The sequence below is a fragment of the Leptonotus elevatus genome, chromosome 13 (genome assembly GCF_054856555.1).
Source record: "Leptonotus elevatus isolate MCC_2025b chromosome 13, RoL_Lele_1.0, whole genome shotgun sequence".
Lineage (NCBI taxonomy): Eukaryota > Metazoa > Chordata > Actinopteri > Syngnathiformes > Syngnathidae > Leptonotus > Leptonotus elevatus.
The window spans coordinates 19409655-19423655 of record NC_141251.1 but is presented as its reverse complement, the minus strand read 5'-3'; the positions used below and the strand labels follow the sequence as shown (position 1 = coordinate 19423655).

The following is a 14001-nucleotide window of genomic DNA, read 5'->3' as shown; positions in this document are numbered from 1 at the left end:
AAGGCAGTTGAACACAGTCATTATTTCTTTGGGTTTATTGTCATACAAAATACACTTTTATTAGTTATAAAGGCTGAGACCATTTATTTCCCCGCTGTGCTCCTCACGTTGAAGCGAATCAATCTCAGATGTGTTGTCATGTGTTCGAATGCATCACGCTAACTTGAGCAAAAGTCTCCGATTGCGAGCCAGAGATAAGTGCTGCCTGTTATGTTTGTGCAAAGGCATTTCCTCTGTGACGTGAATCAGGACTGCAGAGAAGAAAATTACATTGTCAAGTCGAGCCAATGTTTATATGACATTCTTGACATTGTATAATCAGCATTTTACAGCAACTTTTGATGTCGCTTACTGCAGTGATGAAATCACAGTTTCACCGGAGTTGCTATTCGATCCTAGAGGTGTGCAACAAACGAAGCGAGTGGAACAGAAATCCTGAAATTCAAATCTCGCTACGTCAGGAGACAATCTATTCCCACATCTCTCTTGTTGCTCTGTTTACTCACAGTGAGCAAACGTTTACCCATGTACACAGTTGTGAATCAGCCTCAGAAAATGATATTTACACTTGCACCCCCATGCCGTCGTCCCCTCATTACACAATCTGTCTCACTCTTCTCATTTACTTTTCTTACTTTTATAAGGAAAGGCCAAGCACTGTGGAGTTGTCATCTTGAATTCATAAGTAACAGTTGTAACTGCATCTGGTCGAGAATCAATAACCATAAGGGATTTTGTTTATGGGTTATTTTTATAAAACATTTCAAATAAACAGTTTCCTCGGCCGGTATGTATTCTTCCACTGCTCTGTTGCTTCTGTTTCTGTTTACTGTAAATCCTACCATTCTGTACAGACACTGTTTTTGCAGTCTTGGACTGGCTATATATCAGTTATGAAATATCGTACTGCTGATAAGAATCAGAATCATATTTATTGGCCACAGTCACAACCCGCACAAGAAACAAAAATGACCAAAAGAGGGAGACAGAATGGGAAGCCTGGCAGGTCGCTATCAACGCTCCGAGTTTCTTAGATGAGATAAGAGGAGGGGGGGGGGGGGGGGGGGGCAAGACTCATCCTCTGCTCCTTTAAAGAGTGGTTGGGGGGCACTGCATGCACCTGGAAAAAAAAGTCTGTGATGTCACTAAATGAGTGTTATTATCATAACCTGACCTGCAGCTCTACCCGATTTGTCGGGAAGGTGGTTCATGGGGCTTTGTTGCTGACTTGATTTTTTAAATTTTTTTAAATAATTTTTATTTGGGGGGGGGGGGGGTGACATAAAGTTGGATCTGCAGATCTAACCAATCTGTGCGGCAACACTATTTGGGAAAAACTACAATGTTGCTTAAAATGCAGAATTTGAGCGCTAGAGCTACTTTGGATAGTCAGATCTGTGAACCTTTATACCAGCTTTCGTCATTGAAAACATAGAAAAGGACAGCAGTGTGTAAAATAAATTCTGTTCTGCTTTTCTAGAGCCGTGTCATCACACGACGGCAAATATTGCCGATCATAGTCAAAGTATTTTTGTCCAAATGACACAAAGCCCCACTTCGTTCAATGTATGCTTGTCGTATCATGTCAATCACATTGTTGCCAGAAGTGAAAAACACTTAAGAGTCGAAAGATTTTGTTGATGTGGAAATTCACTACCCAAGTAGTCTTTCTTAAAAGTGAAGCTGACCTTTAAATTATGGGCTATGAAAATAACTATTATGATAATATTAACATTGTAAGTTGTTGTTTGTAGCATAACATTAACTTAACCAAATCTCTTTGTTGCAATGTGGGTGTGAATGTCACCACACTGTATGAGAACGTGGTGTTGGCAGGGCTTTTAACACCGCGACTGGGAGGTGAAGACAAGGCCACACATTGTCCTAACCCCTCACTAAATATGCATGTCACCCCACAGCGGACCCCTCACTCCGTTCTGAATGACTCGCAGCCTTCGTCGTCGCAAAAGCGATGAGTCACCGCCGCTCTCCTCTCAGCCAGAGCGTCAGTAGCGATGGCTCGCAGCTGACGTTTAAGTCTAAATGGCGGGTTAGCATCTTGAAGAGTCAGCGGCCGAGTGTGGAGGTGGTGATTTAGTGGAGAGATAAGCTGCGCGTAATAGCAGGGTGGAATAATTCCTCCTAAACGAGAAGGCTTGGCGCTCTCCGCCTACAGAGACAAAGAACGCTTTCTTCCTTTCTGTCCTTTTTCCTTTTCTATTTTGGTTGTTGCCCGCTTAAGGTGCTCATTTGCTTATTTTATACACAATGTTGGCTTGAACCACTTTGTGCAATCAGCAATTCAGTTTGAGCCTATAACGACAAGATGATTGACATAATAGTGAAATAATGCAAAGGCGAGAAAAAAATATTTTAATTTAAAAATTGACACAATGGTAACAGAATTTTTAAAAATGTTTTAGAAAAAGTTTATATATTAAACATGTTTATGTATTTGTATTTGGTTACGTATATACATGTTTACAATTTTGCATTTATCATTCATTCTTAAATTGTATTTATTTTGGACAAATTCTATAATGCTTTTGAGGGCATCACATTTAGGTGAGAGTCTATTTAATGGTGCAGACCACAGAATTTGGTTGTTTGATGTCATTAAAGCGTAGCATAATACCACCGAACAGTATTTTGAGTCAGGCTGCCCTCTAGAGGCTTGAGCAAGATGACAAGTCATGTAGGACTACACTTAAACCCAGGCCGTGGCAGTGCATTCTGGGAGTCTCAACACTTATGTCGTGTCCGTCTGTGTGTGTGTTGTCTTTGCAGCCTTGCTGTCGTCGTGGTGCGAGGAGCTGGGTCGTCTGCTCCTGCTGCGTCACCAGAAGAACAGGCAGAACGAATCACAGGGAAAAGTGCCCATGCAGCCCAGCATAAACAGCATGAAGGCTGGCCTCACACACAGGTCAGTGTGCCTCCCTGACCGGTGGTCTCAAATAAATAAAGTAAGGTGTTTAAAAAAGGTCATTGTGCTCACTTTTGAGCGACAATGGTATTAAAAATATGTATTATTGTTATTGTACCTAAAGGATATAGAGAGGATAGATGGTATAAATTTGGCTGGCGATATAGATTCTGTCTCTCCCGACCAATCGCAATAACGCTTGTTGATGATGTCATCTGCCTCAGTGTAAAAATGGCTTCCAGCATGTCGGACTACAAAGAAACACTCTTAGCTAATGTTAATCCAAATAACTCGTTACAGCTCTGCTTACCTTTTGGCTTCTCTAGTCCAGCAGCCAGACTCCAACTGTCTCTTGAAAGTGGCTCTGGATTTTCACCCAGCCAAGTTTGTCATATCAACATGAAAAACATTCAAACGTTTTTCATAAATATGAACATTTCAGATTAAAAAATTTCATAGTAGCTGTTGGTATGATCTACTGATGTTCTAGACCAGTGGTTCTCAACCTTTTTTCAGTGACGTACCCCCTGTGAAATATTTTTTCAGCCAAGTACCCCCTAACCAGCGCAATGCATTTCTAATTGAAGAAAAAAATAGATAAATAAATAAACAAGTGCTGTGCCATCATTGTCTGATTTAATAAACTTTGGAACTCTATTTGTATTTATGTGGTCTCTTGAACTATTTGGAAATAAAAAGAGATAACTAATAAATAAATAAAGAAAGAAAGAAAGAAAGATTTGTGCACATACAGACTATTATCAACATAAAGTGTCATCTTTTGGGATCATAGTAAAGCTCTGTTCTCAAAAATAAATAGTAAACACAATTTTAAATAAAGTTTTCAAGTGATTGACAGGTGATTCTAGGTTGGGTCAAACCATTCTGGTATGGGGGTGATGTTTTTTTTTTTAGGATACTGAAATTGAATTGTCTACTGAATATAAAATTAATCTTATATATTTATATTGTTCTGAAATATTTACATATATTTCTTAAATCTCACGTACCCCCAGGAGTGTCTTCACGAACCACTGTTCTAGACCACTGCAATCTACAACCACAGCAACAAAAACATTGTGAAATCAATATATTTCTTCCAATACGGATTATTATCTTTGTAAAGGCAGATTTAAAAAAAAATAATAATAATAAATCCAGCTCTTGTATTGGCTTTCATTAGATTGTGCAGGTCTACCTAATCAAGTGTCCAGTGAGTATTTTCTTGGAAAAAGATCCAATGCTTTGTTTTATTAATTCTGTTTGTGTCTGTTGTCTTTTTCTACCATTTTCAACATCTGTTTTGAATTTTTCAAAGCAAGTGTTTGTCTCTGTTGGTTTTTCGACCGCAGTTCGCAGCTGTACTTATTTACTTACTTATTCCACAATGACAACTTCCAACAAAACTTTTAAAACAACTTTTAGTGGTCAATTGTTGTTTCTCAACATTGCACTTTCTTATTTTTGACATGATTTGTTCTTGCAAATTTGGCTTGGTCATTAAAGTGGACTCAACTTCATTGTGGCGTCTTCCAGGAAGGACTTCATTAAACTATTCTGTTGAATTCAGTGCTTATGTAGTCTTCAAGGACACACAGGATTTGCATTTTTTGAAGTGCAGGCAGAATTACTTTGAAGGGTGCTGAGCAGATTTAAGGAGGGGTGGAATTAGGGGGGACCAGCAGGGAAGACTTAAGTAATGTTTTTGGAGAACATGGTGTGCTCATGACACTAAATCAAACAGGAGGGTTGAAGTAAAAACATAAAAAGAAAAGAAAGACAGCCGCAGTTCGCCAAGATTCCTGCTTGGGGTCTGAGGAGGATATTTGGTATAATGTTGTTCCTGTTGGAGGAAATATTGAACATGTCATTTATCCCGATCTCTAACCTCGGAGAGAAAACAAGCTGCCGTCCAAAAATAGCAGCTTCTCCTGCACTCTGCGCTTGGCCACTTGCCTCTCCCCATCTGGATGTTTATTGTATGGAACCCGGTGCTCAGATTGTTTTGGATGGGAATGCCTCACATTCCCGAGCCATCGGGACAAATCCGAGGCTTTTTTTCAACAAAGTCGTCATGTTGAGCTTTTTCATTTTGAAGGGAGGTGTTTGCGCATGGGCGCATACTCTGGTGCTGAGGCCATGTTGTGAAAGGGAACTTTTTGTTGCCCAACACTTTTGGCACCGCGTCCAAAGCGATTGTCTTTTTTGGGTGGATGTGTTCCTCTGCCGACTCTCTATTGGCTAGCTCCTGTGTGTGTTGAAAGTGAGAGTAACATTAGGTTTGTGTTATCATCTATTCTCCAGCGATGGCTCCTTTCCCTACGACTCTGTCTCTGTCCCCTGGCAACAAAACACTAACCAGCCCCCTGGGTCATTGTCTGTGGTTACAACAGTGTGGGGCGTCACCAACACATCACAGAGCCAGGTAGGTCCCTAGCATATTCGCATATACGTATCGCTTCTTCAATTTGGTCTGCTTTAACAAACACGTGATTTCCTTTTGATTCGATCCAGGTTCTGGGGAACAGCAATAACCCCATGAATCCCGGGGGAAACCCCATGGTTTCGGGTATGTCGGCCAGCGCAGGGGGACTCAACTCTCCCCAGTTCAGCTCCCAACAGCAGCAGTTCCCCAGCAAAGGAGGCTCCAACCAGCAGTACATGCAGCAGGGGATGTATAGCAGGCCCGCATACCCCGGAGGCCCTGGAGGATACAGCAGCAGGTAAGAAAGAGGGTTAATCCCATCCATTTGACATGAGGGCCTGCGGGAGCAATTGATCCCGCCCGCCACACAAAACAAAGAAATCCTTAGGTGGACTGTTACTAACAAAATTCATTTTTATTTATTATTATTATCATCAAGATCCCCCCCCCCTCCCAAATGCTTATATATATTTTTATATGTATTTTGTAATTCAAATAAAATATATTATTTTGTTTTTTTAAACAGTATTCATTTGTACATAAAATAAAATTATGAAAAGTCCATACACAAATGCCCATATTTTATTTTATAATTATTATTATTTTTATTTAATTACATTTGAATGACAGATGATTTTGTCTATTTTTTTATTAAATTATGAAAAGTCCCAAAATATACACCCTATAAATATGAATCATGTATTTTTCATTTTATATTTTTAATAGTAAGTAAAACCTACAAATGCACATATATATTAATAATTTGATTAATTGTAAAATGTCCACGGTTATTTCACACACAGTTGCATATAAATAACTTTATTCATTACTCATTATAATAAATTAGAGTAATTTTGTTTTTAAATTATGTATTTAATAATGTACAGTTCAATTACAAAAAGTCTAAAGTCATTTGAGCAGCAAATACCTGTAATTTTAAAATGGTATTATTAAATTAAAATACTGTGATATACTGATGCTCATGTATTAATTTTTTTTAAATAAAAATAAATTATAAAAGACCCTAAATATCTAACCTATAACTTCTTAATGAATTTTATCTTATACATTTAAATTTTCATTATATTTTTTTAATAAAAAATTGTGTATCCCATAAATTTGTATAATATAAATTATGACATTTTTAAATTAAAGTAAAAAAAATATATCATTTTTTAAATGATTGTTTTAAATGTGTGTTTAAAAAATATATATATATATTAAATGAAGTTCCATCCAAAAGTTTCTAAAGACATATTTATTTATTTATTTTTGCATATTGGATTCTATATTTTCATAAATTTTCATGTCCCTTAGAGGACTTAATCAAAACCGAAATGACCCCTAAAGTAAACTCTCCCTACCTGACTCTCACACACACCTTTTCCTACAGTTACTCTGGAGGCCCCAATCCGCCCCCTGGAGGTATGGGCATGGCCTCCCACACGCGTCCATCCGGCGACTTCGCGCAGCCGGCTGCCGCGGCCGCTGCTGCCGCCGTCGCTGCGGCTGCTGCTACGGCAACTGCCACGGCAACAGCCACCGTGGCGGCGCTACAGGAGACGCAGAATAAAGATATGAATCAGTATGGACAGGTACACTTCTCTGAACATGCAGCCAGTGACACACAAGGCTCGTTCCACCAAGCAGTATGGTATGGTTGGATTTAAGCCAAAATAATTTGCATATAATTACTCCTTTCTACCTTAGCTTTGGGTCATTTAAGGCTGATTAATTTTAATAAAAGATGAATTTATTATTCTTTTTTTTCTGTGAGCTAGTGTCCTTTTTAATTCCTAAGGCATTTATGTTATGAGGGCTCCTTCAAAAAAAATTGTCCCTATAAGTGGTCCCTGAATAAAAAAAAATTGAGAACCCCCACCATAGTCGACCTAACTGCTTTCTGGAAGCATAGCTTGATACATACAGGTAGCTATTCTCCAAACAAATGGTCAAGACGCTGAAGCCTTCTGTTCTTGCCTCCAGATGTGTTCATCCTTCCAAATGGGTCCCGCTCAGGGCTACAATAGTCAGTTCATGAACCAGCCAGGCCCACGAGGACCCCCCGGAGGGATGAATCCTGCCAGCATGGGTTCAGGGATGAGCAACCCTAACATGAGCGGGCCTCCCATAGGCATGACTCAGGCCCGGACCCCCGGAATGGGACCTTTCGGAGCTCACGGCCAGCGGATGCCCCAGCAGGGCTACCCGGGAGGACCTCGGCAAGGCATCCCCATGCAGGGGATGAAGCGGCCGTATCCTGGCGAGGTGAGTGGTCGTGGTTATATTACGCAACTTTTTCCATAACATAGGGGTTCATTGAGTACTCATTGCTTGAATGTCCCTCCCTAGGCCGGGTACGGAGGTCAGTATGGACCGAACAGTCAGTTCCCGCCACAGCAGGGACAGTACCCGACTCCCAACGCTTCTAGACCCTTGCCTTCGCCCAACTACCCGGGGCAGAGGATGCCCGGGCAGCAGGCGCAAGGACAGTACCCACCTGGCATGCCCATGGGCCAGTACTACAAGGTCTGTTTCACATCTGCCCATGGTCAATGTCAGCAAGGGATGATCTTCATTTAAAATGTATCAATATTTATTTTGCAGCAAGAGCCATTTAACGGGCAAAACACCAACTTCTCGGGTGGCGGCTACTCATACGGGCAAGGAAATGGGGTAAGCTCTGACTCACTGTCTGAATTATGCAAGTTTATGAATGCATTTCAACTCATATTTGTTTGCTTTCCTCTTCAAGCCCCCCAGGCCTGGTAACTACCCCCACTCGCCAGTACCTGGCAACCCCACACCACCCATGACGCCCGGAAGTAGTATCCCTCCGTACCTGTCGCCAAACCAGGACGTGAAGCCCCCGTTTCCACCTGACATGAAACCAAATATGACGGCACTTGCTCCTTGTGAGTACAGGAATTTATTGTCATTTCAATGGTGTTAATGAATATATTTTTTAAATCTATAACTACAGCTGCTCAAGTATGAAGTAAATTTGAATCACGATTATTTTGATAATAATAGAAATTACAATTAGGACGATAATTTATTTTTTGGTACAAAACAAGAAAATGTTTAAACGTAAAAATTATTAAAACAAATACAAAGAATTTGAAACACTATAATTATGCAAGTTCCTTTTGGATGAAACAAAATGTATTAAATTAGTTAAAATTTAATTTAAAAAGGTGCAAATGTATACATTTAAACTATTCAAAATGAGTATTAATAATCTTTTTTTTACGATTATGCTGATTTTGTAATTGTGGAGTGTTACAATCGAAATTGTAATTGAATTTCGATTAATTGCACAGCCCTATCTATAACTTTGATTATAAAATAAATATTTAGGAAAAGTCAACTTCTAACCAATGTTTTTTTTGTCTCCTAGCGATTAGCAACGAGGAGCTGCGGCTGACATTCCCGGTCAGAGACGGTGTAGTGCTGGAGCCGTTCCGCCTGGAGCATAACCTGGCTGTCAGCAACCATGTCTTCCACCTGCGGCCCTCCGTCCACCAGACCCTCATGTGGAGGTAACGAAATCCACCTTAAAACTATCTAGATGGGAGGATTCCAGTTCCAGTTGATTTTTGGCAAAAGGACAGGAGTAGAGCATTTCAGTTTCTGACATGCGCTAAAATGATAACTAAATGTAATATCGTGTTAAAATGCTACTGAATGGTAAACATGTTAACCAGATGTCATAATAAATATCTCCCTTAATGGAAGTTGACAAAAGAGTGAAATATTTGAAAATCCCTCATCAAGGGCTTTAATTTTAGTTATGACTCGATGTGGAATGTTGGAAATTATATTTTTTGGCCTCAATACTTGAGGTAGTTATGATCTGTAAAAAAACAGACACATTTATATATTATTTTATATTATATTTATGTGCATAAGAGTGAAAAATATGTAACGGATGAAGCTGAATCTGATGAAAACTTTATCAAAGGTTAAAAATATTGCAAACCCATCTCCTTTGCAGGTCAGACCTTGAGCTGCAGTTCAAGTGCTACCACCACGAGGACAGGCAGATGAACACCAACTGGCCGGCGTCGGTCCAGGTCAGCGTCAACGCCACGCCTCTCACCATCGAACGAGGCGACAACAAGACCTCCCACAAGCCCTTGCACCTGAAACACGTGTGCCAGCCGGGCAGGAACACCATCCAGATCACCGTCACCGCCTGTTGTTGCGTGAGTGCGGCTCGCTATTTAGCGGGACAAAAACATCAGTTGGTGTGAGGATTCGAGTTTAATAGACATGCGTTTGTTTGTGTGTATTGCTTTGCAGTCGCATCTGTTTGTGCTGCAGCTGGTCCACAGGCCATCTGTGCGCTCCGTCCTCCAGGGGCTCCTAAAGAAGAGGCTCCTTCCCGCGGAACACTGCATCACCAAAAGTACGCCGCCGTGTGTTAATATCTCAATTACCCCCGACACCTGCTGAGGTTTACGCTTTCATTGCATTTTACCTGACTTCAGCCGCTTCTTAATGCCACCATGACCATGTCACAATGCTAAACTAGTGTTCTGCTAGTCAATGTTGGCTGTGAAAACTTTTGTTAAGTGAAGGCCTGTGAGGACAAATTTGAAATTTGGTCATCATTAGCCAGCAATACGGATTCTGAATGTCCTTGGTAGATTAGTTCCACACGGAAACATAAGATATTGAAATCTGATTGGATGAGAAAAAAACATCAGATAAGAGAAGTGCTATGTAATAAATACAATCCCATGAAGCAAATATTCAAATTCATGTTATCTCTTTTGCAGTCAAGAGGAACTTCAGCAGTGTGGCGGCCTCGGCGGGCAGCACCACTCTAAACGGGGAGGACGGCGTGGAGCAGACGGCCATCAAAGTGTCGCTCAAGTGTCCCATCACCTTCCGCCGCATCCAGCTGCCCGCGCGAGGGCACGACTGCAAACACGTGCAGGTTTGGAGACATCAAAAAAGCTGTTTGTCGAAATTAATTCATTTATGTCAATAAGTGATCATGATATCTTTTTTGGCGTCTGCAGTGTTTCGACCTGGAATCCTACCTGCAGCTAAACTGTGAGAGAGGCACATGGAGGTGTCCTGTTTGCAAGTAAGTCAACATGTTTTCACATTTAAAGCATATATACTCAAATTAGTGGCCTCTCTGTTAGTAACAGGGTCAAGACAACAAAAAAAAACTGTCCAAAAAAATGTGTCTTAGAAAAAACTTTTATTTACTTATCTCACCTATTGTTCACACAAAGACTTTGGATTTTGTGCTTGCCTGCTAAGTCCAAGTATACTCTTTTGCTAACCAAAACAGCAGAACCTATCAGAACATGTAAACAGTGTCTTAGGTGAATTTATTCAGATTCTGATTAATTTATTGACCCCTAAAACGGTAATTCCCCTGGTCACATCCTGGCAAAAAACATCAAAACAACAATGACCAACAGAAGTGGACATAACAGGAAGCCTGGCGGGTCACATTTCAGTGTTCTGAGTTCCTTAGATGAAAAGAAAAGAAAAAATAAGGAAGAAATGGAGGGAAACACGCAAGGCACCTTTAAAGGGGGCACAGTATGGACCGAGGGAAAAGAAAGTCAGCACATACAGCCATATAAAAAAAAGAAATCAACAGAATTCTTAAGACTTGCACATTTGGGGAAGGGGTTGTCAATGTTGTCTTTATGTTCCAGGGAACTATTAGTTCCACCCTGTCTGCCTTAATTCTTGTAAGATTTTCTCTTAAACATCATTTTTACTGTATATTTATTTTTATCATGTTTGCCTCCTTTCAGTAAAACAGCATTACTTGAAGGTCTCGAAGTGGATCAGTACATGTGGGGGATCCTCAATGCCATCCAAAAGTAAGTTTTAATGTGAAACATGCTACGCCATGTTAAGTATGTGTCCCGAACTAACACGCTTCAATTCGCCCCTCAACAGTTCAGAGTTCGAGGAGGTCACGATTGACCCGACGTGCAGCTGGCGGCCCGTGGCCATCAAGTCTGAGCTGCACATCAAAGAGGACCCCGACGGACCGCTGGCTAAGCGCTTCAAGACCATGAGCCCGAGTCAGATGACCATGCCCAACGTGATGGAGATGATCGCACAGCTAGGGCCTGGAAGCGGGCCAGGGGCCGGCCACGGTCCTGGACCCGGGCCCAGCCCTTATCCCCCGCACCACCCCGGCCAACATGCCAGTGGAAATGGAGGAGATTACCCGGGTGCAGGTAATGAAAAAGCGCTGGTACCTGCTGCTTGGATGAATAACACCACAAGTGGCATCACGAGAGAGTTTGATGTGGCATTCCAGAATGCTGGGAAAGTTGGACGTTTCTGACCTCAACTTTCCTGAGATGCCCACAAAGATTCACTACAAGAACATATAAACATAAGTAACTCATTCAAACCCCAAAACGTATAAATACGTTTTTTAATACTTTGTCCCTCACTCCCCAAAACATATTTATACGTTAAAAAAATAAAAAATAAAATTTAAAGCCACTTTTTGCCACTGTTTTCAACAGTTTGTGAATAATGGTGTAACTTAGCTATATTCTAATGCTAATTGCTGCAAAACGGAAACAGATACAAATATACTTTTTTTCTGATGAAAGAAGAGACTCTAATCTTTCTTTTGGTAGGTTCCATGTTCTTATAGCAATTAAACACAATATTCTGTGGGCCTTACAAAATCAATCAAAATCCAGCAAAACAGCCGGTAGCGAAGGGGATTGCTTCAGTGAAAATGGCTGGGAGTGAATGAGTTAACTATTTACTCAAAGTTTCAAATCAGGCTTACTTAAATAGTTTACCCCATTCTCACTCCTTAATGTCTGAAAAGCATCCATACTTTCATTCTTGGGACGAGATAATGATGCATGGCTCCCGCAGCACGTCTCAGACAGTTAAGCATTAAAGAGAGTTAATAGATATGTTCTCAAGCTATTCAACACTTTAAAAGGTTAATAATTGAAATAACAGATGACATGGCAACAGACCTGTATCATTTTCTGTGGGGGGGTGACCATACTTACACATAATAGGTTTCTGCCCGACAACGATGATATGCAATCACTATGCAGTGCAACCACAAAAGTCAAACTTCCAAGTTATTCTAATCTCATGCATTGTCATCTACTGACGTTTTATTGCTAATTCCACAGTATAAATGTCATGAGGTCACTAAAACGGTTTGTTTTGGTCTTTGAAGGCAACCCTTACCACAGCCAAGGGAACTTTGACTTCCCTCACGGGAATCCATCTGGAGGCGGGGGAGGAGGAGGATGTCCACCTATGAGTGACTTCATCCATGGCCCGCAACTTTCCCACCCACCAGATGGGCCTAGTGGTCTTCTGCCCCAGGACAAGCCCCTCAACCACGGCATGAACGACACGGTAATGATACTTTGGATAAATGAGGCTGTGTTTGAAATTATTGGCTGGTCCTACTCCCTATTACTAAAATGCGGAACTCACCATATACTGCACTATCTAGTCAAAAGGGAGTCATTTCAAACACGGCCATAATGAAATGAGAGCCTGAGATTTTGGTTTGTGGGCCGAGGCAGCACGTGTGCACTCACACGCTCGCCATAAAATGTTGCAGCTGTATGTATCTGCTCAACACAGCTTCCATTTTCAAGAGCCTGGTTCGCATTATTCACGCTGGGGCTCATTTGGCTTTTCCCTTCTCTATACATCCATCTGCTACCCTCTGTCTCCCGCAGATGTCCCATCCCGATTCGTCCCATAACTCCATGCAGCCCGGCTTGCATGCTTCTCCCCACCCCGGCGGCCAATCGGGGCCCTCCTTGCATCACGGCGGCAGCGGCCAATCGGGGCCACCCTTGCATCACGGTGGCCCGTCGGCGGCGCAGCCGCCTCGCCCGCCGCCGCAGCCTCAGCCGCCCGGCCAGAACGCTCATCCGCACGCCGATCTGACCTTTAACCCCTCGTCAGATGGTCCGGACATGCCCGAACCTTCGCTGGATGTAAGTGTGTGTGTTTGTGTGCGGGCGACGCAAAGTGCAATCAAGCGAAGCTGAATGTGGGGTCAAAATCATGCAATTTAATATTACACATTCACTCCTCATTATCAAAACAACAATGTACCGAGTAGGGATGTTCGATACCACATTTTTTTTAGACTGATACCAGTATAATTACTTTTACTTTTACTTTTTAGTGGTCACCGATACCAAGTACGGATACCACAAGCTTTTTGATACATAAAATTTGCCCAAAAAACAATGACAAGATCGTTTTAAAGAAATATCTATGTATCCCATTATAGCATTTTTTCTTAAAATTGCTTGAAATGGTGTGGACCAATACCTTGAAATAAAGCCGGGTATCCATCCGATCCCCCATACGTGGTATCGGCGCTCGCCCATCCCTACAGTTAGGTACGGTGGTAATAATGGCCCGGTTTTTCTTCAGCTGGAACTGGGGTCTCAGACAACATGGAAGTAATAATGAACAGTTGAAATTATTGGTCTGACTTCTGCTTGAAAACAAAAAAAAATGACAGGAAAAGACAACTAGAACAACACAACTGTATTGAGGGTTATTCAGGTAACATGAGTTTTAATGTGATTGGTTAATTCAGAACATAGCCACATATCAGTTATGCAACCGCTTGATATTATTGTAATTT

The 14001-nt window shown here is 41.4% G+C and overlaps 1 protein-coding gene across 3 annotated transcripts in view; it reads left to right on the top strand.

Annotated features, from left to right (window-relative positions):
* Positions 1-14001, top strand: part of zmiz1a (zinc finger, MIZ-type containing 1a) — a 141769-nt gene that overhangs the window by 124945 nt on the left and 2823 nt on the right. For all 3 annotated transcript variants that reach the window (XM_086093289.1, XM_086093291.1, XM_086093292.1), the window contains 17 exons: positions 2788-2923; positions 5228-5348; positions 5438-5646; positions 6742-6943; positions 7335-7616; positions 7701-7877; positions 7956-8024; positions 8104-8263; positions 8749-8890; positions 9346-9556; positions 9654-9759; positions 10133-10293; positions 10379-10446; positions 11138-11206; positions 11286-11572; positions 12556-12740; positions 13073-13336. In XM_086093289.1, the coding sequence (XP_085949415.1) occupies positions 2788-2923; positions 5228-5348; positions 5438-5646; positions 6742-6943; positions 7335-7616; positions 7701-7877; positions 7956-8024; positions 8104-8263; positions 8749-8890; positions 9346-9556; positions 9654-9759; positions 10133-10293; positions 10379-10446; positions 11138-11206; positions 11286-11572; positions 12556-12740; positions 13073-13336 (2849 nt within the window). The remainder of the gene's footprint in view (positions 1-2787; positions 2924-5227; positions 5349-5437; positions 5647-6741; positions 6944-7334; positions 7617-7700; positions 7878-7955; positions 8025-8103; positions 8264-8748; positions 8891-9345; positions 9557-9653; positions 9760-10132; positions 10294-10378; positions 10447-11137; positions 11207-11285; positions 11573-12555; positions 12741-13072; positions 13337-14001) is intronic.